This window comes from Colias eurytheme, chromosome 2 (genome assembly GCF_061535395.1).
Source record: "Colias eurytheme isolate Ceu_HAF_F1 chromosome 2, ilColEury1 Martin Lab GWU primary, whole genome shotgun sequence".
NCBI lineage: Eukaryota > Metazoa > Arthropoda > Insecta > Lepidoptera > Pieridae > Colias > Colias eurytheme.
This window is the reverse complement of record NC_142981.1, coordinates 5,347,089-5,374,955: the sequence shown is the minus strand read 5'-3', so window position 1 is coordinate 5,374,955 and position 27,867 is coordinate 5,347,089. Positions and strand designations below refer to the sequence as shown.

The window sequence follows — 27,867 nt, the reverse complement described above, 5'->3', positions numbered from 1 at the left end:
TTTTTTTTTACCAATTTCCTTGCCATAATGTAGATTGACCGCAATCCTATTGAAGCGTTTACTTAAAATTCTATAATTTCATAATATTACATAAAAACTGTACCAGACAGTTACAAGTAAACTAGTTTTGATACTACATTCCTGGGTAATTTGGATTTAGCACAATATGCTAGTTACTTCAGTCATAATAAGCCTAGTTGTACAGCAAACGTATGACTTAACCGTTCTTAAGTAATCGCTAATACTGTGTAAATTAAATAATACATTATATGGTTTACAGTTTACACAGTTTCAGAATACAGTTTAAAGATTTTAACATTTTATTGACAATTATTCGTTGTTCGAAAAACGTAATGGACTCTAAGGTAATGTACCTACCTACGTTTTTTTATTTACTAGGTACTCATGTTCTAAAATCTAAAATGGGTAACTCCGATCGTCCTGATGAACATTTCTGCTATTTCATGCAGAAATGGGGACAAATCTAAAATCAGTGATCGCAAAATCTAGCCATTGGTCCTTGAATTAAAAATTAAACATGCATATAGATTTCCCTTGAAATATGTTTAAGAAATAGCAAATCCGTTGATTTGATAAACAATTTCGATACAAGTTTATCATATTTAGTTAATTGTGTTTCATTATTTGCTTACAAGAAAATTGTACCAAATAGATTTGACGATTTTTATCTTAGATTTTTATATTCTTTTATTGATTTTAGACTCTGTTAATCTGCACTGTGATGGGATGTCTGACTTCATGCATAAGAGGAGAAACAGGTGGTGAAAGTCAATCTCTACAGAGAATACCCGTAGAAAGTTTCAGTGGCACGACAAATGACGGGCATCAAGACAGTCCTTCGTCACCGTGGAAATATTGGCCTTGGAAATTTTGGAAATGGGGTTAAAATTTTCAGAATCACTTGTTTTAGTAGATTTTATTTTTAAGTGCGTATAATAAACTGCAATTTTTTCAATAGGTCGTTCTGTGTTAAACGAGGGTTTAACACATACTTCTGATTTAATGCAGAGTGCATCTAGAAGACCTTACTATCATAATTTACATTCTGAACGGAAATTGAAGAGAAAGATTAAATTTCTTGTGAAAATACAAAATTATGACAAATAAATTATGTTCGTTTCAATTCTATACCGGTTAGTTATAGGATTACCAATTAACGCTATGCATTATAGCATAATGCCGTTTTCACGCCTAAAATGGAATCTGGATAAAATTTTCTTATCTGCTTAAATTTGTCTCATTTATTTCCATCGATCCTTGCATCGATCTAATCGATACAAGCTTAAAGTGATACAAGATTGAAGTGGTTTAAATCTAGAACGCAGATCATGCGATGGGTGAAAAGAAAAATGCACGCAAGTGAAAATTTGTAATTTATATTTATGAAGCAGATTTCAAACAGTAATACTATTAAATTAACAAATATAGAACATTACGGTGTTGTACCTACTACCTAGTAGGTATTTGTTTTTTATTCGTCATGAGAATACCTAATGCATGTTTTCTTTAAAATATTGGAAACATTTTCTTGAAGGTACCTACGAACATTAGGTCATTGAGAGTTATATAGGTAGTAAAACTGTAGATAAAAAGTTCAATTCTGTATTCTGTGTTCTTATCCAATACAGTACCTACAGTCTACTGTATTGGATAAGAACTAAATAAAATACCAGAAAAATACTTCTTAGGCTTAGAAGAACACTCTTGGAATAGGTCTAGGTATTTTGTCTGGCAGAGTGGCAGTCAATTTTCCGACTCACGTAAAAACTGCTGGTCGCTGGACTGACTTTGATGAAAATTTTTCTGTTATACATAACTGTATAAGTTGATAAGTTGCCATTCCTTGACAACATAGAGGCTAACTTTATGTTATTTAATTTAGAAAACAATAGAGTTAACTACTGAGAGTAATAAGTATGTATAATTGTATACCAAAACGTACATATACTTACTCCTTTTATGACTATGCAGATAACAAAGTTTTTGGTACTTTGTCAATTTGATATGTAATCATTTAACATATTTTATTTTAATCAAGACATTAATCGAGTTCAAATTGATTTAAAACAATATAAAATATGTACTACGTTGATTCCCAACGGACCATTACAAGGCGCGAGAGCTCTTTATTACTTGGTAAACACAATAAAGATGAAAAAATCGATTACGAAGCATTTTCAACTGCTCGCGGACCATCCACTGTGCGTCTCGTAAGCGATTCTGGAGCTTCTATAGAAGCCCGACAGAAGGGCTCGGTTCAAAAAGAGCTCGTCACTATGTTATTTGAATCAATGCTTGATCACATAGTGGATTCTTGGGAAGTTATAGAAACCAGGAAAGTCGAGGAAGTTCCTACTGATTTTCCACGAACAGCTAGCGAGTTGACTTTTGGAAGCAAGAAGAAAAAGTCAATAGGTATAGGACCCATAAAGTGTTTTCAGTTTGAGCTACTCTTGGAGTAATTATAGAAAAATAGTATAAACGTATTATTTTTTAAATCAATATCTAATGTAGTCACTTGCATCATAAAATGTATAAACTTTACAGTTAAATCAAGTAAAAATAAGAAAAGTCAATCGAAAATGGAGTTCTACGACAATGCACAGGTAGGTCACTTATATAAAGTAACATAGACTAACGAATCTGCTAACAATGATACTATATGTTCTGTGAATATGGTGCTGCTAATTTATTTTTTAACTGTTTAGACTGATTTGTCAATCCAACAATGTTGGTGGGCATCTCCAGATGAAAGAGCCATCATACGGTTCCGCAATGGAAATATTTATGAAGGCGATATATCTATGAAGTGTATGCATGGGGAAGGGCGTTTCCAGTGGGCTGATGGAACAGTTTATTTAGTAGATAAGAATACACCTTACTACTTTGCTCTACCTATCTTATTCGAATATCTCACTTGAATTCATATTTTTTAGTTTTTATATGTAGATACGTACCAATAATACCAACGTACAATATGTAAACGTTCTTCTCTATTTTTTATAGGGTCAATTCAAAGATAACGAAATAAATGGTAAAGGTATCATTCAGTGGAAAGATGATACATGGTATGAAGGTGATTTTGTTGGAAATATTCGTCACGGTAGAGGCCTCTACGTCGATTCCCGTAAACAACTTTCGTACTCAGGAGGCTGGCACTGTGGAACTAAGCACGGTCTCGGAGCCATATATTTTTCCGGAACTTTTAAAAATTCCTATACCGGAGAATGGGTCCACGTTAGTTATTCTTAAAAAATTTAAAACAAATCAATTATTCGTGGAATTATTAATTAGTAGGTTATAAATTTTTCCTCATATTTCAGAATGTACGGCATGGTTTTGGGTCCCGTGAATATTGTGCTTTGAGTGGCTATAAAGGCGATTGGGATTATTACGTAAGAGATGGAAAAGGATTGATGATATGGCCAAATCACGATGTTAGTGGAAACTGGAAAGCTATTTGACTTGATTAGATTTGAGATTCATTTTAAAATTGTCTTTATAGTTTTACAGGGGTGAATGGAAAAATGGTCTAATGTCTGGATATGGAATTTATATTTGGGATTCTTATTTTAACAATTCCATGTCATTGCCTTCCATTATTGCTTATAGAGGCAATTGGGAGAGAGGTCGACGTCATGGATATGGTGCCTTAAACCTAGGTTTCGGTTTAGGGTCATATTATAAGGGAGAGTTTAAGAATAATAATAAACACGGTGCGGGGAAATTTATAACGAATAGTGGATTAATACTCCAGCATAAAAATTTGTTTATTGATGATAACTTTGGACCACTATCTGATAACAATGAATGCAATAATTTATCCATGGATTATAAAAGGACCCAATCTCCAGAACCCTATCAATTTGACATTTGTGATCAATATATTGGATTATTTTATCACATTGAACAAGCCATTAAAAATCTTGATAAGGACCAAGAAACAAGAGATGCTATTATAAATGAATATTTGGAAAACAACAAAACAGTAGATTACACTTCAGTTCAGAAAAATGACCGACAAACTGAATGTGATAATTTTAATTTTGTTGATTTTCTAAAGTTTGAAGAAAATTCCTTGCGAAAATCTCTACAGTGTTATGAAATACAACTGAAACGTATATATTACCAATATGCAACTATTTGTAACGATGAAGAAATACACCACACGCCAATTCTTATACGTTTATATTTATGGCAATTATATTATGATTGTAACATTCACGAGAAAGGACTTACTCTTGTAGAAATAGATAGAATGTTCCATGCTAACCCCGAATGGTTAGCAAGATCACCACACAATCCATTTGAAAAAATATACTTTTGGCAATTTCTACACTGCCTCATTTCGATAGCTAATAAGCTTTACGCTAAACATCAATTGCCTGAAAAAAAGCCTGATACTATTTTAGCCGGAGCATTTAGAGTTTTTATGGAAAATGACGTTTTACCAGGAGTTGGCCGTAAAAAAGGTACCTATTAATAATTCTGACTTCCTCACATTTAGTTCACATAATTACGGTTTAAACTTACTGGTCATTTAAAATAATGATTATAGGTCGTTTAACAAGTGGATATGGATCATTCGTACCGCTTAAAGGAGTATATAATTTATATAGATATTTAGGAGAGCCTTGCACTGTAAGAGACTTTCTATGTGGTATGCGACGACCACCACATTACACAGATATTCCACAACCAGTTTTAAAGGAAGAAGAAGTTTTACTCGGGCGAAATGCTTTTGTTTTTGGTGATGAAATAACTTTTATTGCAGGTAACTAATTTCATGAAATGTGCGATATAGGTATTATAGGTAAAGGATTAGGTAAAACTAGTATGCATTTAAAACGTTATATCTCCCAACGTTATGATTTATTTCTTATTCACATTTAATATTTTTAAATACATAATGATTGATAGGCGTGATGTTTTTTTTTTTAATTGTGTATTTAAGTTAAATATACCTATTAGTAATATAATTATATTTTTTTTTAATTTCAGATAATCAAGAGATAGATGATTATTTCGAAATGACTGACTTAAAATTGTTTAACATCAGCAATCTTTCCAGTAAGACTGTAATATCATACTTCTCCCTTATCTTTCCTCAAATCATAGAAAAGGATAAAATAATGAATCTAAATATAGAGCTGACTTTCTTTGAATTTTTCGAAGTATTCATTGCATGTGTTGAAGAAAGCATTCGCTTGAGTGAGGAAGAGATAAATAATCGAGAGCGATCTTCGAATATTACACCTGATGAAAACAATACCAAAATAAAGTAAATAAATTCGTTTTTAAATTATTAAAATGTTGTATCTTTTACTCGACAAGTACACTCCCAAGACAAAAGACATCGAATCTGTATCATACGGCATACCTGTTTGATTCACTGGACTATCTATTAATGGTACGGGAGCTATTAACGTTTTAAAAAAAGTCATTTTAGTATAGTTGGGTTTTTGATATACTGTTTCTCTTGCTATTTCGGTTAGAGTCCGCGCTGTCTGGCTGGCGGTAGTGGTTGCGTTTATTAGTGCGCACAGGAAAATATCCGTAATTTAAAGTCATTTATTAACGCGTAATTTTTAATCTTTTGCCTTTAGATAGATCCATCAGACATAAATTTGTTATTGCAAGACGTTTTTTTCGTTGTTAAATAGGTGCCATACGCAATTTTTTATTTCAAAATCATTAAAATGTCATCGAAATAAGTGAAATTACATCAACATGATTCCGCTTAAAAGGTAAGTAATAACTTTATTACTTATACATATTATATTATCCTTTTTTAATACTTATATTGAATAATTAGTAAACTAATATTTTTAATAGATGGTTTCATATTTATTACAATTTTGGGTATTAATATGAATTTGATGATATTTGGTTTTTATCAAGTTTACATTAACGTCCTATTTGAGATTCGTTGGGAAAAGGAGGCACCATGGTAGATTGTTGCTAAAAAATTGTAAATAGTAAAATGAATATTATACATAGTATATCCTTCACGGGGACTCATGTTGATGGAAGTTCACTTATTTCGATGACATTTTAATGATTTTGAAATAAAAAATTGCGTCTGGCACCTATTTAACAACGAAAAAAACGTCTTGCAATAAAAAAATTATGTCTCATGGATCTATCTAAAGGCAAAAGATTAAAAATTACGCGTTAAAAAATGACTTTAAATTAAGGATATTTTCCTGTGCAGATAAGATGCGCACTAATAAACGCAACCACTGCGACCAGCCAGACAGCCCGGACTCTAACCGAAAGAACAGTATATCAAAGAACCAATTAAACTAAAATGCTCTCTTGTCAACGTTGGTAGCTCCTATACGATAATTACTTCCAAGTAACTGAAAACGACTTTGTGGCGACATAATAAAAGTGGTTGAACATGGATTATATGGTATAGTTTTTTTTTTTTATAGCATTGGAAGGCAAACGAGCAGACGCAATGGCCGATGTTGATGGCAAAGTGCGTCGCCCATAGACTAGGGAATGCAATCCCGACTCGAGATTGCAAATTCGGGATCCCGCGGGATTAGAAACATCAATCCCGCGGGATCCCGGAATTTTCGGGATCCCGTCTAATTTAAAAAAAATGTTGAGTTCAGATGACTGAAAAAGCTAATAACTGATTGTTTGTGATTTGTAAGGTTAACTCAAATAACATATTACTCGAAAGAAAATAAAAACCTTTATTCTTTAATCTTACCAACTAAATAATAATCAGGTTGTAAAGAAATTAACGAAGATAAATAAATAAATATTATTTATTTTTATTTATTTATTTGGTCAACCAACATTTGTTTACAATGATTCTTAAATATAAATTTTACATAACATATAGTTCTTGCGATAAAGTAACAAATAATTAGAGGTTGACACAGCATGCGCCAATTATACAGAGTTAGTTCTTAAAAGTAGGATACTTGTTATTGTTAATATTATTAAAAGAATAAGAATTATTTAATTATGGTGATGACAACAATTTTAGGTTTTAATTAAGGTTTTAATTTTTGTATATTAAATATTATAGGACATTATTACACAAATCGATCTAGTCCCACAGTAAGCTCAATAAAGGCTTGTGTTGTGGGTACTAGGCGACGATAAATATAATATTTAATAAATACATATATAGATAATAACACCCAGACCCAAGAACAAATAATTGAGTTCATCACACAAATATTTGCCCTGACCGGGGATCGAACCCGGGACCGTCGGCTCAGTAGGCAGTTACTTTACCACTGCGCCAACCGCGTCGTCAAAACAATAAGCTTATTTCAAGGAAATTAGGAAAAAAAGTGATTTTGAAAATGGTAAATGACTCCTTAAAAAACAAAGGGTATTAATAGTTTCATCTGCTAAACGGCATCTAATGTCCGTTGCAATGTACCCCGCTGCTGAGAATGCCCTCTCTGACTCAACGCTGGTTGGCAACAGCGTGGCGATTCGCCACTGGCGAAGCAATTATACAGGGTGTAATCGTTAAGTGTGCACAGGCGATTATTCCGTAACTATTGCAGATTTCAAAAAACTTTAAACTGATATCGAAAGCCCTTTACCTAACGAGTAAAATGACATTATTAACTTTTTATAAATAAAACGAGAAATATCCAAAAATGTCACTTGAAACGCTCCCATATATTTAGTATGAAATATGACTATTTCATACATTTAATATGAAAGGTTTTGCTTTTTTATTTGATTTTGTGCTTTAATTACTTCGCTAATTTTAATGAAAGTTCATTCAGAAACTGTTAATAGAGCTCTATGTGGAATACGATGGTATTCCATATCGAGGATGCCATTTCGAACATTTGCTTTGAATACAACATGTATGGGAAATCAAATGTATGGGAGCGTTTCATGTAACATTTTTGGATATTTCTCGTTTTACTTTAAAAAAGTTCTTATTGTCATTTTACTCATTAGGTATAGTACTTTCAATATCAGTTTAAAGTTTTTTGATATCTATAATAGTTATGGAATAATCGCCTGTGCACCCTTAACGATTACACCCTGTATGCAAACTGCAAAAATCGCCCCCTTGTTCCTCCACACTCAAACAAATCCATTTCTTTTTTAATGGTAGATTCTAATTTGTCTAAGCTCGTGGACGTGGATATACGTGCAAAAGGACTTTTAGAAGCCGCTTGCGCCCCGAGTGGTTGTGTGTTGCGTCGCTGACCACTGCCGCCCAATCCCGTCAATCTCGAACGGGATCTCGTCATATAATGCGTCGGGATTGATCCCGAAAAATTACACGAGATCTCGCGAGATCGGGATCCCGCGGGATCGGGATTGCATTCCCTACCATAGACGTCCATAACATACGTTATGGGTGTTGCCTACCATAGTGGTTGTATATATATGTATAATATGAACCCAAATATTTCATAGATCTTTACTTTTACTTTACCTTTACCTAATTCACTTCGATAGCTTGCAAAGCAATGGCAATTTGATATCTCACAAAACTGGTGCTTTGCCATTATTTTTAATGCTAAAAGCTATGCAATTATTTTTAATGAAACACCCAATAAGATAGGTATAGATGTTCGTGATCTAAGGTAGAGCGGGTGGAGCTGTTGCTCTACGCGCAAAAGTTAGTTGTACTTATTGTTTGATTGAACTAACATAGGAAGGTAATACTTAGATCATTAGAACGTTCTGCTCTACCCTCAGTGGGAGCTATGCATATGGCCGAGCATCCAACGTATAGGACGTAGGTACCCCACAGATACCCAATACTGGTAGATAGTCGGATAGCTTAGATACTACTGAATAGGAACTCTAAGGAGTAGAAAATAAAATACTTAGTTGCTTGGATTATTTACTCTGTACTCTGTACTGATTATTTACTCTTTACGGGAATATCATAAAATATATAATATTTTGGAAGTAGCTAATATTAAATTATTCATCTGCACGTCCGCATAATTTTTAATACCTACATATTTCGATAAATAGGTACACTTGTGGGTACACTGGTATGGTACGTGAGTACTATATACACAGGTACTCTATACCATTTAGCTACTATTATGTATTCTGTGTCTATACAATAATAATTGTACATAGACAATAATTAAAATTAAAAGACATATTTTCAGTAAATGGGGCTTGTAAGTTTTTTGTCACCTTGTAATTTAACAGGTTTCATTAATTACTATTTCGTAGAATATTTATTAGTATACTTAATAATTTACGACCGATATATAAATAAATCAAAATGAGAACAAAAAATCCTATGGCCAAAAAGCCCCAACAAATTTTATTTTCTAAAAATACCTATGGACCTAAAACTAAAGTCGAGAATTGGGATTATGAGATACACGCGGAAAAGAAAGATAATTATGTGTATCGCGATTACTTAAGCAACCACATCAGCACTTATACACGTTGGGGAAATCAAGATCAGGGTATTGGAAAAACAGAAACACGAAGTATGCTTGAACAAGTATTTACAAAAACTGACCCAATTTACGCTTTTAAACCACTTGTTAACTTTACATCTTATCCTTGTACAGAGTAAGTAAATTATTATAAACTATCTAATTTCTAAATTTAATGAAAGATAGCGTACATATTTATACGGAAATTATAACGGACTTTATAACGGTCTGACTGTGACCACGCTCGATGTTACGTGTACAAAACGATGACCATAATGTCCTTGCTAATATTGTACATGCATAGGTTCACTTATTTATTTTGTATTTGAATGAATCAGTTTCGTTTTAAATTTGTGTGTTTCGTTAAAATGGAGCGCCCACGGGTCCTTGGCTTGCTCCCAAAGGACAACCCGGTCACCATTACTAGATTGGTCTGGGGCCAGTGCTTTTTTAGGATGCTTTTCCACCAGAGATGTGCTATGCAGCTGTGCTACGAAAATGTAATAGTTATAATGTGAAACTATGTTTAAAGCATGGTCACACCCCGGACACTCCATACAAAATGATCGTTTTGACAGTCACACTGTAGAGACTGCAAATGTGTGTGTTAACGCTTTATGGTTGGCACATTTGTGACTAGCGTAAAAAAAATTCGCGTTTTTCTGATGAAATACATCCGTAAACAGCACAATATCTAACCATTTTCTACGAAAAACGATAATCACAAATCCAAAATAATAAAATTACTTTAAGTCAATTTGATTAATGTTGTCAATCTTCGTTGCGTATCGTCCTTGCAGAAAAATATGGCCCATTTTATGTCTGATCGCGCGGGGGTGAAGTAAGTTTAATTTTGGCGGGAGGCGGAGAGTGTCCGTTCTGTAGCGTTTAGCTACTATTATGTATTCTGTGGCATGGTTTAAAGTAACCGTTTCCAGTGATGCTGAGGTATGAAGCGTTGCGAGTAAGATATGCTATGAAGATGCGTCGCAACAAAGCAGCTGCGAGAGGAAGATGCTTGAGCTATGCGATGTTTCGATAGTAAGCGCTTTGCACATAGCTATACCCATTAGCACACATCCTTCCATATAAAAAACGTATCTTAGTTGAACCCGTTCCCATCAATGCTATGCGCGTAAATGGATGGTTGATACTTGGTGGTCGTTGGATATCAAACGCATCCACAGCAACGTCGCATAGCACAGCTCTGGTGGAAAAGCACCCTCGATTTTTTTAAACTAATGATAAAACACCAATATCGCGGGCCAGTCATAAGTTCAGTAAATAATCTGTATTTCTCTATTTCTATAGCACACCTGGTAGAAATAAGTTAATGAAGAAAGCTGATTTGCCCCAACTACCTCATGATTTTGGTGTTATGGATTATCTCACTACTCAACAAGACGACTATAGGAGTCCATATCCAGGAGTGACAAAACCGGTATACCTCACTATATTTTAATTTGCTTTTCTATTTCATGCTTTATTATAAATTTAATTTCCATCTTCTAGAACTTAGCAATTTTCGGTTAATTCACGTAATTCAAATATAATTTTCAGTTAACAATGGCGTCTCCAATATGGTTAATGAATAGAGTTATCCGCTCTGATCTAACTCATAACCACGGTACAGCTCCGCCCAGAGGTGACTACCAGTGTCTGGACACCCATACTCCTATAGGGCATATACGAGAAATGCGACTATTTCGATACCAATCTTTTAATCCAGCTACCTGCCTTCAAGACTTTCCTAAACTGTAGTTGATTTCAGCGATAAATAAAAGAATGGGTATCCAAAATTATTTATTACATTTAGATTCACAATCGATTCATACAAACGAAAAAAAAGTTAAACATTAACTAAACAAAATTAAAACTCAAAAAGTTAAAAAATACAATAAACAAAAGGTTACTATTAGGCTACAACTTAAACCAAAACAAGTGTGAAGTAGATGTGGATAATTATTTTTGTTAAAATAAATACGCTTAAACATCAAATTAATATTTTATCCTTTGTTGATTACCATAATAACGAAACATTGATAATAAACACTTAAGGAAATGGGTTTATCTTGAGATATCGATTTTAGGGCCTCTTATAAGAAAGCAAGTAAAGGCCATATTATTCTTTCTTTCTTTTCATCTTTCAATTTACTTAAGCCCTCAACTAATCTGCAAATAATTCATCAAACATACATAATTTTTGGTGTAATAAGTATATTACATATCCCATAGTCAGTATATATTTTTATTAACCTTATTGATAAAACAAGCTCTTAACTTACATTATATTATAACAAAAATAAAAAGAGCTGATACATTTTAGTTCAAAATTTATTTATAATTATTTTATAAATACACCGGAATGGTGCCAATGGCATTCATTAGTATCATTGAAGGACTTTTGCACAGCAGTTATAGAAGATATAATAATTTTTATACAGTGGATGTAGTTATATCCCAGTTTACGCTTATTAATAAAAATAAAACAACTTTTTCAAACAAAACACATAAAACTAAAGACAATAAGTAATTAAAATAATGGGGCAAAAATTATAACAATAATTCATTTTGTCATATGCTTCAATGCCATCTAAAAGCCACAGCTTTTGCAAATAAATGAGAGGAGGCAATATAATAAGCTTATTTGTAAACATGACAAAAAGGTGTAGGCCTTGTTCCAGTGCCCAATCTTTCATATAAACATCAATATAATCAAACACACCAACCCTTATTTATATGTGATAAACATTTTAGTTATTTCCCATAGTAATCATTCACACAAATACTTTCCACTTTACATTTAGTAACAACCATGATTTCCACTCACACTGGGCAAGGCAAGATAAATCACAATATGAATTTAATAATAAATCTTGCTATGTGTATAAAATATGTAAACTATTTAACATTGTATTATAGTTTTAAAAAAAGTTGTGCAATGAATCTAGCAAATAAAGTATCTCATTCAGTACCCTGTATTCTATTTCTTAATGAAACTTTATATTATTTATATTTGACATTTACAACAACAATAGGCTTGTGTGGGAGACAGTTCTTAATAATACATGTTCTAAATGTTTTTGTTATCTATTAAGGTACTTTATTCTATTCTTATGTTAAAAAAAAATAACCAAAAAGTGTTTTTTAAAATAACTCCACTTATTTAACTGAAGAATTAACTGGATATGCTAGTTTACTTTGACACATTCCCTAACAGAATTTATATTTATGTTTATAAAAAGTTATAAAAATATAAATTTTAATGCTCAAATGAATTGATTAACCCCTATAAGTCTTAAAAGTAAAAAGCTATCCATACTTAAAACTAAAAAATGAGGGCTCAAACTTATAAATTAAATTTAAAACATTGAGTGGGTATGATGTTACTAATTTATAAAATTTAGAAGGGTTCATGGTTAATGTGTTTTCCTTCTTTTGAATCCTTTGCCTTTTTTAGTTTTGAGTTTGTGTTTTCGGGAAATGCTACGACTTCCAGTTATTTCATCAGCAAGCATACCAACTGTAGTTAGCTTTTTCCTACGATTCTTCTCAGCTTTTGTAACTGGCAAGCGTGTTAGATAATTCTCTTCATACTCAGTCTTTTCTTGTTCCTGTTTAGAAATTGAGTGCTTGACATAGTTCCCTGTTGTGACTTCCGTTGGTGCCTCAGAGTATTCTTCTCGAAGTTCTCTCATAACACTTGAATTAAGGAATTGCTTTCTAGCTCTCTCTTTATTCTTTTCGTTGTCTTTCCTTGGAATATTTTCTTCATAGTGTACTGCAGCCAGTTTTGGAGGAACATACACATTTGATTTATTATCTTTGGGTTTTTCAGCATCATCAGACATTTCACTGGATTCATCTTCACTGTTATCAACCTTGCTTATTAGATTAGCCGGATTAGCATGGTAAGACTGCGGATCCTCCTCAGAGGTTGCACCAACAACAGCTGTTTTCACAAGTTTATCTATTTGATACTTTAACTTAGAATCTATGGGACGTATCTTTTCAAGTACCGTTCTAATTTCTACAAGTCTATCAATTGAAGGATCAGATTCAATTTTTTCTCCTGAACATTTTCTTAGCACAATGTAAGTTAAATTTATTAAATAACTTAGTAACATTTGATACTTCATTTCTAAAAAGCTCAATCCTTTATCAGTTGTCATTTCACCACTTTTCACACGGATCAACATATTGTCCACGAGCTGAGATACTTGTTGTATATTCATATTCATTTCTTTTAACAAATTTAATGCTTGTGGCAGATCAGGAAGCTCCATTTCATCTGTAGCCTGAGTAATAGAAAAGATTTTATTAGACCAAAAAATGAAAATTTATTATGTACAAGGCTTAACAGAGAAATATATAGTCAAAATCCTGCACTGTATACTATAATGTATGTATATTGAAACAGTAAAGTTTATACCATTAAAGATTTGATTCAAATTTTGGTATAAATTCTTCTACTTTCAATGAAATATACTTCGTTTTATATTAGAGCACATTAATCTAAACATGTAAGTATCACCTGTTGAAATTAATGTGCAGGGTTTAATCATAATTATGTTTCTAGGCTTAAATGTTTTTTTTTACTATGGTGTGTCTTTTTAAATGAAATAAAAAAACTTAAGCCTACGTTAAAAGTAATTAAGCCGATATAACACAATAATTTTTAAGATTTATGGTGAGTTCAACATATATCCTATATTTATAATCTAAATAATTAATAGAATATACCTGAACCATGATGCTTGTTTATTGGAAGCTAATTAACCTATACTTTATAACCCCAGAACATTTGTTTTCCAAATCACAAACACTTGCAATCTCTTTTTAATTGTTATGTACACTTAACTATAATTCTTTTGTCATTTTCTAGAAATAAAAACTAGTTGAAATGCTCTCTCATTGCACAATAAATCAAACTAAAAAAAGCAAAACTTAGATTTATTCACATTTCATTGATGCACTGACAAAGAGGGCAGAGGCTGACATAATTGACATCTAATGTTTGAGTGTTACTACTTTCTGAAAGAATATTTAATATATTCCTGCCATATAGAAAAAATAAGATATAATTGGCAAAAACTCAAATTTTTATAAACCAGCAATTTCACCCGCATAAGAAGAATATCATTTCATATAGGTAAACCAGAATCTGATGGCAATTAGGGAAATCAAAATTTTGAGTGTGCAACCCTAGGGAAAATGGACTGAACGATCTTGATACTGCTTATTTTTTATTTTGTCCTCAATATCATTACTCACATTACATAAGTGGACAATACTGTACTTAATAATGAGATATCCACTTAATATTATGTAGGTACATACTTACATGTATAATATACAATTATACAAATTACTTTTATACAGGTAATAGATATTATTATTTACACATACCTATATTTGTATATTCATTACCAGTATGCCATGTGAAAATATCGATATAATGATAATGTAGATCAATACTGCTTATAATTTTTATAAAATAAAATAAAAATAAAATAAAATTGTTTATTTTCGTAAGTATTAACAGACACATATTATAAAATTGACTTGGACAGCTTGGACTTGACGAATAGCCGTATTAGAAACTCCTGTAATAAGTTTTCATAAAATTATATTCTAATCAACAAACAATATTATAGTTACCTACATATAATATTTTTTAATTTATAGTATCAAAACGGGTAAGTCCAATTTACCAATAAAATCTTCAAAATTGAAAATTGTGATGTGTTTGGCCCTTCTTCATCGAATGTTTTTCTATACACATTATAAATAACACCTCTTGCTTGTGATCGCAACGGCTTTTTCGACATTTTCGAAGATTTTTTAGACAAAATCCTAAAAATTATTCATCAACTGCAAAAAAGACAAATAATTTGACATCCAATTTGATAGTTGTCAAATAAGTTGCCACATAAAAATCTTTTATTTCTTAAATATAAATATGCCATCAGATTCTGGTAGACCTATATTACTTATATTTTTTTTGCATTCATATTTCGGGAGCTAAAATACAGTGAACTAACAGACATACGGTCACATTTAAGTTACATATAACATAACTATTTATCTAATCTTCTTATATATAAAAATGAATAGCAAAATGTGTTGGTAAGCGCATAACTCGAGAACGGCTGAACCGATTTCGATAATTCTTTTTTTATTATATTCCTTGAAGTACGAGGATGGTTTTTATGTAGAGAAAACGTAAATATGTACCACGGGCGAAGCCGGGGCGGACCGCTAGTACCTAATATACTAGGTACTAATCCTACTAATATTATAAATGCGAAAGTTGTGAGGATGGAGGGATTTTTGTTACTCTATTGCGCAAATACTACTGAATCGATTATAATGCAATTTGTTATGTAGGTAGCTGAAGACGCAGTCGCATTCCCACAGGAAAAGGAACTTTGCGGGTTTTTCTTTGAAAACGCGGGCGGTTATCTACTACATACTTACTTATTATAAAACTGAAGATCTTTTTTGTTTGTTTGAAGCCTTTATCTCAGGAACTACGAGTCCGATTTGAAAATTTCTTTCAGTAGGAGAATATAGTACCTAGATAATATAATAAATAGGCAGATAAACCCATTGACCGAGGAAAGCTGTAGGTATATCAACGCTAAGACCAATTGGACCAGAGCATTGCAGGGAAAACCACTTACCACATGGAACTGCTAGTGATACATATAACTACATACTAAGTACTAACAAATGGATGAAGTTAATCGATAAATTCAATTAAAACAACAAAAATAATATTGATTTCATAAGATAAACTATATTTTAATAATTAAGATTTGCTCCGAAGTAACAATAGACGCTAAAAAATTAGCTAGTTACCTATACAAAAATAAGCAAGCGCAACTCAATGTACAATGACTACGACTAACGAAATTTATTAGGAAGGGTGTGGTGCTTGTAAACCGGTTCGCTTTAATTTTTACATAGGTTTTACATTTTATTTAAATAGGTACAAAGTAAATTTCCACTTCAATATTTTAATTAAATTTCTTTATTTCCTATGTATGTATTTCAATTTCATGTAGGTACCTACTTAAAATTTACATTATTTATTGGGAACTTAGCTACTAGATGGAATTCAATGCAAATTAGGAAATATGGAAGTTTATGATATGTAACTATTATTATAATTTATTAAATTATTATTACCTATCGGATACACACCATGCATATTATATAAGTATAGACATTCATATCAACAACCACCTATTGAATTTTTCTTAGCATCAGTGGAAATACAATTACAACTTAGGGAATATAACAACTTATTTTAGAATTTACGTAGAATAAAGATGGATACAAGTAATTATGTACCGTGACATTTTTGTTCCTCCATAGGTACAGATTCACACTTAAACCTACCTAGCTACTAAAAATAATAAACAGATCAAGTACAATAATATAAATCACAAAATAATAAAAAAAATCAATAAAATAAAAAATTAAAGTTAACCATATCGTTTGCTACTTTGGTTAATATAAATAATAAAGATAGCTGTAGGGCCGTGCCGCTTTTTTGCTCGACTTGGCGGGGGCAATACCGCGGCCGTGCCCCGAGATAAACGTAACGTAAGCATAATATTGATTTTGTGAAGAAGATAACTATTTTTTTTATAAATTGTTCGATATTTTTTTTGATTTTGTGAAGAAGATAACTATTTTTTTTATAAATTGTTCGATATTTTTTTTGGAAATTTTCTAAGGACACGGTGTAGCGTAAATCAGCCTTTAATTAAACACCTGGATCCAAGCTTATATTACATAATTTGGGTTAAATTGTTACAAATAATAATATGATGTAGCTTTAGCAATTTCTCATTAACGCACAGGCGGAGAATTCATACTTGTGCTTGATAAAGATGTGTGCCAGGCTGTTAGCCATGTTCTTGTTGAATTCACATAAATTTAATTTTAAACCAATACTTATAACTATTATTCATCTCGTGATATTATATTATTTACAAATTATTAACACTAAATATGTATCATGTGGATCCTCCGAAAACGCATTTCACACACAACGTATTTGTATTCGCAATAATACGTAATTTCCTCTTTTTTTTTTCACAGCTCTCACACAGAAACAAATTTAGTCTATTTTGACAGCTCCATAAATTTTTCTAATAAATGTGTATGCCGCAAAAAATCCTATAGTTCCCGTCAGCAACCAAAATGTTAAAACCATGAGACCTGAAACATATTGTCTTGTATTATATTGATGTTTGTTATTTCACATTATGTAAATCCCTACATAATAAATCAACAACTAACCTGTATAACCTACATAAAGAAGAGTTGGTATAAACTCTGTTATTTCCAATTTTTTGAAAAAGTAAAATATAGAGTATATTAAAATGTATACAGAAGAACCTCCCGATACTATGAAACTCTTCCACCACCAGTGATAATCCTGAAAAAAATTCATGTTAATATTATAATATTCTAATTATTATTTACATTACAATAATAATATAACAGTTTGACGGTATTTTTAGTATCTAGTTTATGGTATATAATATATAATATGTAAACAAACATTTGAAGATTTTAAAAATCAATAATTAATTTTAAAATATTGATAAATACCTCTCCACATAACTGAAAGTAAACCATGACGATGGATATTTGTGATACAGACACAACTAAGATACAAAACACCAGAAACAGGAACCCAAACAGATAATAAAACTGATTTTCCCAGAGTGCACTGAATATGAAGAACAGCTCAATAAAAACTGCTCCAAATGGAAGAATTCCAGCCATCAATATACTGAAAAAATACATCTTATAAGACAATTAAGTCTAGCTAGCATACAGTTAATTACATGATTTACAATTTATTTATTGGTATGGTAAAATGATAATAATGTATGATACAATGTCTCACATTTTTTAGTAGGTTCACATTGTATAAGTTCAATAACATAAAAAAATATATAAACATATAAAACCAGCAAAACATTATAAAAAGAGCTCACTTACCATATAAAAACATTCATATACCACACTTGTTCAGGAACTTTTCTAGGTATGAAATTTGTTCGCACAGGGTGTTGGAATGGTTGCTTTCTAATGCCGAAATAATATCCCATGTACACAAGGGGAAGGGATATGCAAAACCATAGACATAAAAGAGCCATCATTGTTGAAAACGGCACAGCTCCACTTGAATGTTTGCCCATAATGAAAAAGTTCAAAAAGAAGCATTTTCCAAATACAATTGCTGGGTATAAGGTGGCAGTTAGGAAAGCAGCTTGCTTCCATTGTTTTCCCTTCATGGTATTGTATAAGCGAGCTGAATAGTAGCCAGCAATGAGGCCCATAAAAACATAGAGGAATATAGCTGCAGTCATCAACGCGCCTCTACTGGCTGGTGAGAGCATGCCAAGCATTGCAATAACTGAAAAAAAGGATGATATTAATCAATTCAAAATTAATCAAAACAGTAAAAAATATAATGGTTCTGCTTTTCTTTAAATTTCAATACACGGTATCAAGATTAAATTTATTGGTAACTAGCGGTCCGCCCCGGCTTCGCCCGTGGTACATATTTACGTTTTCTCTACATCTATACAACCATCCTCGTACTTCAAGGAATATAATAAAAAAAGAATTATCGAAATCGGTTCAGCCGTTCTCGAGTTATGCGCTTACCAACACATTTTGCGATTCATTTTTATATATAAGAAGATGAGTATGTAATGGCAATTTAAATTTAATAAATAATTAGCAAGATATATCATGATTTTTATATTTTGCAGTAACAGGTACTGTGAGACTTACATATAGTTACAAGGGCCATTAGAAATATTTGGATCCCATTTCCAATCACAGCAGCAAAAAGCATTCGTTTTGGCGGAGGCCTGAAAACATCACCATGAACTAGCTTCCAACCAGTTTCCTCAATCATATCTTCAATATTTTCATCAGAGTTGTACTTTGCAATATCCCTTCTCAATGTGCGGACCATTATCATTGTTAAAATTCCTTGAAATCAAAGATGATTTAGACAAAATTCTCTTATGAATTAAATATTACAATGCTTCTTAAAAGTCATATTTTTTAAATACAAATTACATATTGCATACAACAATTACCTGATAAAAAGAACAATACTACTATGGAATTTATTATAGAGAACCAATGTATTTGAACATCTTTCATTCCCAAATAAATATCCCATCTAGAAGCCCATTGAATATCTGATTCTCCCCACTCCACAGAATATGTAAAGAACAACTTGGTTCCAGAATCTTCATTAACTAATTGAGGCTTAGCGTCTTGTGCAAATTGACAAGAATCATCGATAAATGTTATATCATCTTTGCTGACTGAATGTGTCTCAACTTCAAAGCCCACTACTCTATATGAATCTCTGAAACAAATATTATTACATGTCACTACAATATACCTAATATAGAATAACTTTATTTATAAACTAGATTTCCGCCCGCGGCTTCGCCCGCGTTTTCAAAGGAAAACCCGCATTTTTCCCGTTCCCGTGGGATTTCCTGGATAAAACCTATCCTATGTGTTATTCTGAGGTATAAGCTATATTCTGGTAAAGTATCATTCAAATCCATTCAGTAGTTTTTACGTGAAAGAGTAACAAACATCCATACATCCATACTTACAAACTTTCGCCTTTATAATAGTTTATTATAAATATTCATTACATTGTATTGACAATCTTATATCACCCACTATATCTTTAAAATTATCTTATTTATTATTATATCCCATTTTCTTTATAAATTACTCAAATTGCCATCCCTGATTATGAATAATTAATTTCAAGAACAAAGAGAGTGGCTAATTGCTATAAGGTAGTTGAAATTCCAATCCAATTTGCTGCTTTAATCATTATTATGTAATTTTAAATTTATTATATTGAAAATTAATTTTTAATGGAAAGATGGTTGAAAAGTTCTTTTCTACTATATTTTTCTATGTTACTGTAACAATAATTTCTGTAAATATCAGTAAAAAACTGCAAAATACTTACTGACTATGCTTATGGTATTTAAGTAGCAATTTAAGGTGATTATTGATGTATGCTTTTCCTTTTGACATAAATCCAAGTCTATATCCTTGTTCAACTATTCTTTCAGATGTTTCCCGGTTTATAATCCTAGTAGCTACAGGTAAATTATCCACTAACCTGTAAAGATAATTGCATCAATATTATATTAAAATAAATTCGTAAAAAGTAATACATTATACATAATAAAATCTCTGTATTAAAGACTTACAAATGCACATAGTATTCATGTTCTATGCGGCTCGCAACCTTTTCTGATTCTTCCACACTCCAATTCATTGGATTATTTTTTTCATGACACAAGAGTTTACATTTAATGTTTTCTGCCATATGAACTTCATAGGGTGTATTTACAATACGATCACCCCTCAAAACCTCACCTAAGTTTTCGGATTTATACAAGAACGCCCCAAATCTTGGCAAACATAATGGTAATGAATAATATTCATACGGTAATTGTGTATGTGTACTGGTCATTTTCACAGCTTTAACTTCGATTTTTTGCCCTTTTTTAAACTCCACGGGTGCAACGCCCGGCACATAAAACCCATTATTAAAAGCAAAATTGAACAGCAATAATAAAATCTGAAAAGAAATCTGGAAACAGAAGAATAAACTTTAGTATTTCACTAATGCCGTAAGACAATAATTGATTATAGATTACTATGCACATACTCGATATGAGAACATTATTAAAACGTAATGTATTAAGAGTAAATAAACATTTACAAATACATTTTTCTTAATAAATGAGTTTTGTGGAACGGTTCAACTTTTTATAGTTGAAATTAATTTAGATTTTTATTTTGAACATTGATTTAACTCGGGAAGTTGTGAAATGTACGCTTGTCAATTGACATTTGACATTGCACATTTGTGACATACCTAGTATGTCAAATGTCAACTTTCAATTTAGGTTAATGTCACAGAATATATAATATATTCTAGTACATAGCTAAACCACAGAACAGTAAAAACATATAGAAGTGCGATAATGTCATAATTAGTATGAAAACCAGTGTCGCCAAACCCACACATTTAAACCGATAGTTATACAGTACCTCAGAGAGGTTTATTCCTCTGAGTACAGTACACTACAAGTAAACTATGCCTTTGATTGGACAGCTTAATTTGAGTAAAAACTGACTTAGGTTATAAATTCAGCATTTCAATATGTACCCTAACACACCATGTTACGGTTTATTTTAGTATAACATCCCTAGGTATATTAGCTGTTTTGTTTCTCATTGCACAGAAATTCCAAATTCGAAAACATTCAGCTACTCCACAACAGAGGGCGTTAGTTTTCGATAAATATAACTTTGAACCTCAACACATAGAGATAAGGTTGAAATTTGTGTCACTCAACATTAATGACATTAACTTGATATTTATCTGATGCTATGCCCTGAGGGATGTCAGCCTTGTTATCGATAATTCACAAATAAATATTTTTTGTGTATTTTTCTTTTCTTTCTTTTATATGAGTATAGTATAATGTGTCACATTTTGGAGTATGTTTATTACTACTAAGTACGTCTTTTTATATTATTATTATTAAATAAAAAACGGAATAGAATAGTATTAATCTATATTTACAAAATACAAACAGAAAATATGCATTATTTTAAATCTTGGAACTGCCGTAGGTTTGCTGTATCGGTGGCCTTTGTTAGACCGCTTACTGCTGTTCGGCATCCAGTTAACTCGTCACGTTGCATTTATCCATTTCTCTTTTAAATTAGCCTCTTTGGGAAATCTATAAATAAATTGGACAAATGAAAGCTAAGGAAAAATAAAATAAAATTTAATATTTATAATGTTTGTCTTTTCTAAAGTATCGATACTGTCGATATGCGCCACAAGCATCACTAAAGCGACATTCGTTTGTTTATTGCAATAATATTCCAGAAAGTCTTGTTTGCTATTCAATCTATAATAGTACTAATTTCTTACGAATTAAGGTTCATTTTGACTAGATATATGTATACAATTTTGACAAATTACAAGCGAAGTTATAACATAAAATATTATATTTAAAATAAATAAAAATAAGACTTACCGATGGTATGAAATGCCTCCATTGCTGATATTATTTCGTCTGCTATCATTTTTGCACTCTAATACCAAACAACACGTCCTAATTAATGAATAAATATGGAAAAAAGGTTTGACAGCTGACAACCGACTCGAATATTTTTCTGCGCACAACTGAGAGCAAGTTAGGTGATCTTACCTTACAAGTGACACGTGGGCCACGCCCACATCACACTTCTATCTACTTTACTGTTCTGTGAGCTAAACGCTAATATTGTTGCAATCACAGGTTGCAATCATGGTTGCAATATTTTAAATTTGTACAAACCACAGTACAAACAAATCATGCAAGCCATAGTTTTAGATCATAATGGGTATGTGACCATTGTCCGAAAGAAGTATGATCAAATGATCAAATGAAATGATGTCAAAACAATTATATGTTTTTTTATCCCTTTCACACCAACTTGCCAAGAGGCTATTAGATATGAGCTTCTTGATATATAAGCTTCTTGAAAAATAGTAAAGTTATTATAAAATCTTAAACGAAATAGTCCAAAATATATTATTTCCTCTGTGCTAATCAAGGAATCTTTTAAATGACAGTGACACTTGACAGTGACATATTAAATCTGAAGACTGTCGGTTTCTAATCGAAAATGACCGGGGTGTAAATGTCATTTTTATTAAAAATATTTATATTTACAAGTTAAATTTCTTATTAGTTTATAAAATTTTGTTCATTTAAAATGGCAACCAAAGTAGCTATAGTCACAGGTGGAAACAGAGGGTTAGGTTTTGAAATTGTTAAAGGATTATGTCAAAAGTTCGACGGTGTTGTGTACCTCACAGCCAGAAACGAAGAAAGAGGTCAAAAAGCAGTTCAGGATCTAGAACGAATTGGTTTGCGACCGCATTTCCATATTTTGGACGTTACAAGTGATGAATCCGTTGAACAGTTTGCTTCCTTTATAAGATCACAGCACGAGGGCATTGATGTTTTCGTAAACAACGCGGGTATACTTGATTTTGATAAAGCTGTTTCTTCCTTCGATGATGCCAAAAAACTTCTTGATACAAATTTTTACAGCCTGCTAAGGATAACGAAATTTTTATTTCCTCTTTTGACACATACAGCTCGGATTATTAATATCAGTAGTGACTGGGGTCTCTTATCGAACATCAGGAAACAGAATTGGCTGGATACATTGATAAAAGATGATTTAACTGTTGATGAGATTTTACAATTTGTGGATGAATTTTTGCAAGCTGTAAAGAATGGTAAAAATGGATTTCTTTCATTCGCTGGTCACTATAGTGATTATAAGGTTTCTAAAGTAGCCATGTCAGCTCTGACTTTTGTACAGCAAAGGGAATTTATCAAGCAGGGTAAAGATGTATCTGTCAACTGTGTCCATCCGGGTTTTGTAAAAACCGACATGACTAAGGGCATGGGAGATTTTTCTCCTGAACGTGGTGCTAGAGCTCCTTTGTACTTAGCGTTAGAAGCTCCACAATCCCTCAAGGGAACCTTCATTTGGCATGATTGTCATCAAGTCAACTGGGATGATTGAATATATGTTACTTATTATTGTTTCAATCCTGTGATAATATTTAGTGTCACAACACTTTAAACTTAATAATATATGTTTTTTTTAGTTTAAATGTGTTTCCTTTATAATTATTCCTGGATGTAACCGGAAATATTCTAGGTAGGCTTTAAATTTAGAATTTCTTTTATTAGAAATTTCTTATTAGAATCAAAGAAATATTTCATAGTACAATTTCCATCCATTTAAAATTATGAATTATTTTTATTCAAAACGCAGTTGAAAATTTGTAAAGTAAACAAAGAGAAATTTGAATTTATAGATTAATTATTTGTTTCTTTTGACTTTACTTTCGATCTGCATTCAAATCTATTTTCGTAGTACATATATATTTATAAAAATAATCTAGGTATGACCACATTTTAAAATTTGTTGCCAATATCTTTCCTAATTACGGTAAATAACGTACCAAAACTAAAATTTATTTATAACTAGTTAGATTTCCGCCCGCTGCTTCGCCCGTGTTTTGGGATTTCTGGAATAAAAAGTGTCTTAAATTCTGGGTCTTCAGCTTACCTAGGTACATATCAAATTTCATTGTTATCGGTTCAGAAGTATTTTCGTGAAAGAATAACAAACATCTATCTATGTTCGAAAGCCGCGAAGTTTGAAATGCATGAAATCAAACGATGTGTAATTGAATCTTTAAATGTGCCACGCGAATTCCTGTACGGCCGAAACCACGTGCAAATTGCAAAAGCAAGTAGGTAGGTATCTTAGGCTTAATGCATTGTTATAATTATAATCTTTCATGAATTATATTACAAGTAAAAACTAATATGGCGTGCACTCCTTCACTACTCATATGAAGTTATGCATTCCAATTAAATATTTTATTGATCAGAAGTTGAAGTGCCTGCAGCTGGGCCTTTAATCTTATTCTTTCAATTAATAATAATAGTTAAAAAAAACTAAAAAACACGCTTTTTGTACTTAGAAAACCGAACTAAAAAATAGAAAATTTTTATCAAATTAGTGTATTGTCATCGGTCCTCAATAAATCTACAAAGTTTGAACGAAATCTGGCCGTTTAAAGTGGGTCAAAATCGCGCCCAAAGAAGTCGGTAACAAACATACAGGTGAAGCTAATATAAAGCGTGTAATAATAATAGTTTAAAAAAACTAAAAAACACGCTTTTAGTTCGGTTTTTTAAAAAACGCGTGTTTTTTATTTTTTTTAACTATTATTTATTTTATCAAATTAGTGTATTGTCATCGGTCCTAAATAAATCTACAAAGTTTGAACGAAATCTGGCCGTTTATAGTTGGTCAAAATCGCGCCCAAAGAAGTCGGTTACAAACATACAAACATACAGGTGAAGCTAATATAAAGCGTGTAAAAATGGGTTATCGTAAGGTCGCTTGGGATTTTATCACGACGTGGAAACCCTGGGCACCTGGGACAGTTTCATGTTATGAATCTTCAATTGTTAGGTATAGTGTCAGCGTAATACACATCTATACTAATACTAGCGGTCCGCCCCGGCTTCGCCCGTGGTACCTACTTGTTTAATCTATCCTATCTCTCAAGTTGGATCGAACTGCACATGGTGTGCGAATTTTATTATAATCGGTAAAGTGATTTAGGAGTCCATTGAGGACAAACATTGTGACACGAGATTAATATATATGTACTAGCGGTCCGCCCCGGCTTCGCCCGTGGTACATATGAAAAATAGATGTTGGCCGATTCTCAGACTTACCCGATATGCACAGAAAATTTCATGAGAATCGGTCCACCCGTTTCGGAGGAGTATGCAGACTAACATTGTGACACGAGAATTTTATATATAAGAAGAGATTATGAAGCTGATGAGTTTGATTGTTTGAACGCGCTAATCTCGGGAACTACTGGCCCGATTTGAATAATTCTTTCGGTGTTAGATAGCCCATTTATCGAGGAAGACTATAGGTTATTTATTATCATCTCGCTAAGACCAACAGGAACGGAGCACTGCGGGTAACACCGCTGAGCACAGCTCGTAAAAAAATTAAGTATGAAATAACAGTAGGTAGCAACTAGATACGCACGAATTGTTATTTTGGCATCATATTTATTTACGATATTTTTGTATAGAGACATTGTTTACAATTTGGTATATCTATTATATTAAAGTATTTAAACAACTTTTGATATCATTATCAACTTTATACCTACTCGTAGAAACCTACCTAGTTATGTAAACGGGCATATCATTATTTTTCTTTTTTTGTGATTAATCATGAGTTAAATAAAATCAGCGTTTGTAATAAAAAAAATTTATAGCATTCTGCCCGCGCCTTCTCCACTACATTTTGGACTTTCGAAGAAGAGGCAAAAAAAAACTTTTCAGAAATCTCTATATTATTTTTAAGACCGATAACAAGTCGTTTAATTGTAACTATGTATATTTTAATCGCGACATTTTTTCCCCGTTGAGGTACCTACATGTGTATTTAATATATTTATTTTTAAGACCGTTAGCAAGTCGTTGAATTGTACGTATATTTTAATCGCGACATTTTTCCCCGTTGAGGTACATGTGTGAAATATTTAAAGAAACATCCTAAAATTATTTTTCACAAACAAAATGTAGTTGAGCCTGTGGTTGAGCCTAATAATATCGGTCTATTGCCTATAAATATTTATCAAAATCAGCCCAGTGATTATTACATAATTTGAAGATACCAATGTGAATCAAATCTAAAAATAATTTTTATTTAAGTTGAGGTGGTCTCAATCTTAGTCTCAATATCTTCAAGACAGAATATGACAATGGATTCTTAAGGAAATAAAAGAAATACTATATATAGCTAACAATCTACCTAATAAAAGCTGAGAATTAGGCAGCTGTGGCCCTGGTAATCTGGTATTTCTGCGGACGCGGTTCTACCGAATACCCGCGGCCCCGTCAATAAAGCGGCACGGCGGAACACAGTGGAGTTTAGTCGGTAGGACCCTGCACTCAGCAGGGTGAGTCCGACATAACCCAGGGCTCTTCCCCCGAGTGCCCTGGGTATGCCTAAATGCATTCTCCACTATAAAAAAAAAATAAATAAAAATAAATGGTACCTAATCTGGTATTATTGAGCTGAATATATGATGAGGTACCTACTGAATGCCTCTTTGCTGAATGCAAATGACTCGGCTAAAATATTTTTCTCACCTTATTATTTGTTTTTCTATATTTCATTATTAACCAAAGCGCGTCATAAGTAATGTCCATTGTTCGCTTACTCAAATTCATACATACTGCTCAAGTTCTTAAAGCCATATACATATTATAATCAGATGCTAAGATTTTTTTATTGAGGTGTTCTAATTCCCCAAAATAAATTAGTATTATAACATATACCTGCTAGCCAATAATCTATTTGAAATATTTAAATACATCCGCGCGGATAATGCTGCGGGAAACAGCTAGTACCTATTACAGGTTTAAAACATGTCATAGATACAAATAAATCTCATTAAGAATTTCTATTGCATTTGAGTATTTTGTATGGATTCACTCGTTTCTTACATACATAATTGTATTAAGAAATCGTAATGGTGGACAGGGTAAGGGGTGGTGCACAACCGGCTTATCGCCTAATACGCATGCAACAACAGAAGCCTTTATATGGCTGTGTGGGCGTTTATTTATTTGAAGCCATTTTCTAGTGTGTTAACGGGTTAAGTATTTAAAAACTGTCACTCCATTCTTTTTACTTTTACAAC

At 32.1% G+C, this 27,867-nt stretch overlaps 5 protein-coding genes across 7 annotated transcripts; 3 read left to right on the top strand and 2 right to left on the bottom strand.

The window, feature by feature from the left end:
• The first annotated feature begins 222 nt into the window (after nt 1-222).
• LOC149910332 (uncharacterized) lies at nt 223-5,332 on the top strand. Of its 3 annotated transcripts, none has more exons than XM_090112524.1 (8): nt 223-365; nt 722-1,154; nt 2,569-2,627; nt 3,028-3,258; nt 3,345-3,458; nt 3,527-4,493; nt 4,580-4,795; nt 5,023-5,332. In XM_090112524.1, the coding sequence occupies exons 2-8, from the start codon at nt 1,118-1,120 to the stop codon at nt 5,304-5,306; spliced, it is 1,908 nt and encodes a 635-aa protein (XP_089968650.1). In that variant the 5' UTR covers nt 223-365; nt 722-1,117; the 3' UTR covers nt 5,307-5,332. The 3 variants fall into 3 exon arrangements, with proteins under 3 accessions (XP_089968650.1, XP_089968658.1, XP_089968643.1); XM_090112532.1 differs by lacking the exons at nt 223-365; nt 722-1,154 and adding exons at nt 1,932-2,436; nt 2,730-2,882; XM_090112517.1 differs by lacking the exons at nt 223-365; nt 722-1,154 and adding an exon at nt 1,933-2,436.
• A 3,807-nt stretch (nt 5,333-9,139) lies between these two features.
• On the top strand, nt 9,140-11,432 carry LOC149910331 (uncharacterized). The gene is made up of 3 exons (XM_090112504.1): nt 9,140-9,570; nt 10,746-10,875; nt 10,995-11,432. Exons 1-3 carry the CDS (start codon nt 9,272-9,274, stop codon nt 11,193-11,195), a joined length of 630 nt encoding a protein of 209 aa, XP_089968630.1. The 5' UTR covers nt 9,140-9,271; the 3' UTR covers nt 11,196-11,432.
• A 1,154-nt stretch (nt 11,433-12,586) lies between these two features.
• Nucleotides 12,587-14,448, bottom strand: LOC149910330 (neuroguidin). The gene is made up of 2 exons (XM_090112494.1): nt 14,178-14,448; nt 12,587-13,732 (listed from the first exon to the last, which is right to left on the bottom strand). The coding sequence occupies exons 1-2, from the start codon at nt 14,184-14,186 to the stop codon at nt 12,854-12,856; spliced, it is 888 nt and encodes a 295-aa protein (XP_089968620.1). The 5' UTR covers nt 14,187-14,448; the 3' UTR covers nt 12,587-12,853.
• A 1,763-nt stretch (nt 14,449-16,211) lies between these two features.
• Nucleotides 16,212-21,368, bottom strand: TM9SF4 (transmembrane 9 superfamily protein member 4). Its single transcript, XM_090112482.1, has 9 exons — nt 21,196-21,368; nt 20,732-21,117; nt 20,485-20,640; nt 19,577-19,854; nt 19,263-19,466; nt 18,462-18,879; nt 18,066-18,249; nt 17,751-17,889; nt 16,212-17,669 (listed from the first exon to the last, which is right to left on the bottom strand). Exons 1-9 carry the CDS (start codon nt 21,208-21,210, stop codon nt 17,569-17,571), a joined length of 1,881 nt encoding a protein of 626 aa, XP_089968608.1. The 5' UTR covers nt 21,211-21,368; the 3' UTR covers nt 16,212-17,568.
• A 1,829-nt stretch (nt 21,369-23,197) lies between these two features.
• Nucleotides 23,198-24,222, top strand: LOC149910328 (carbonyl reductase [NADPH] 3-like). The gene has a single exon (XM_090107761.1). It carries the CDS (start codon nt 23,307-23,309, stop codon nt 24,129-24,131), a length of 825 nt encoding a protein of 274 aa, XP_089963887.1. The 5' UTR covers nt 23,198-23,306; the 3' UTR covers nt 24,132-24,222.
• The last annotated feature ends 3,645 nt before the right edge of the window (nt 24,223-27,867 follow it).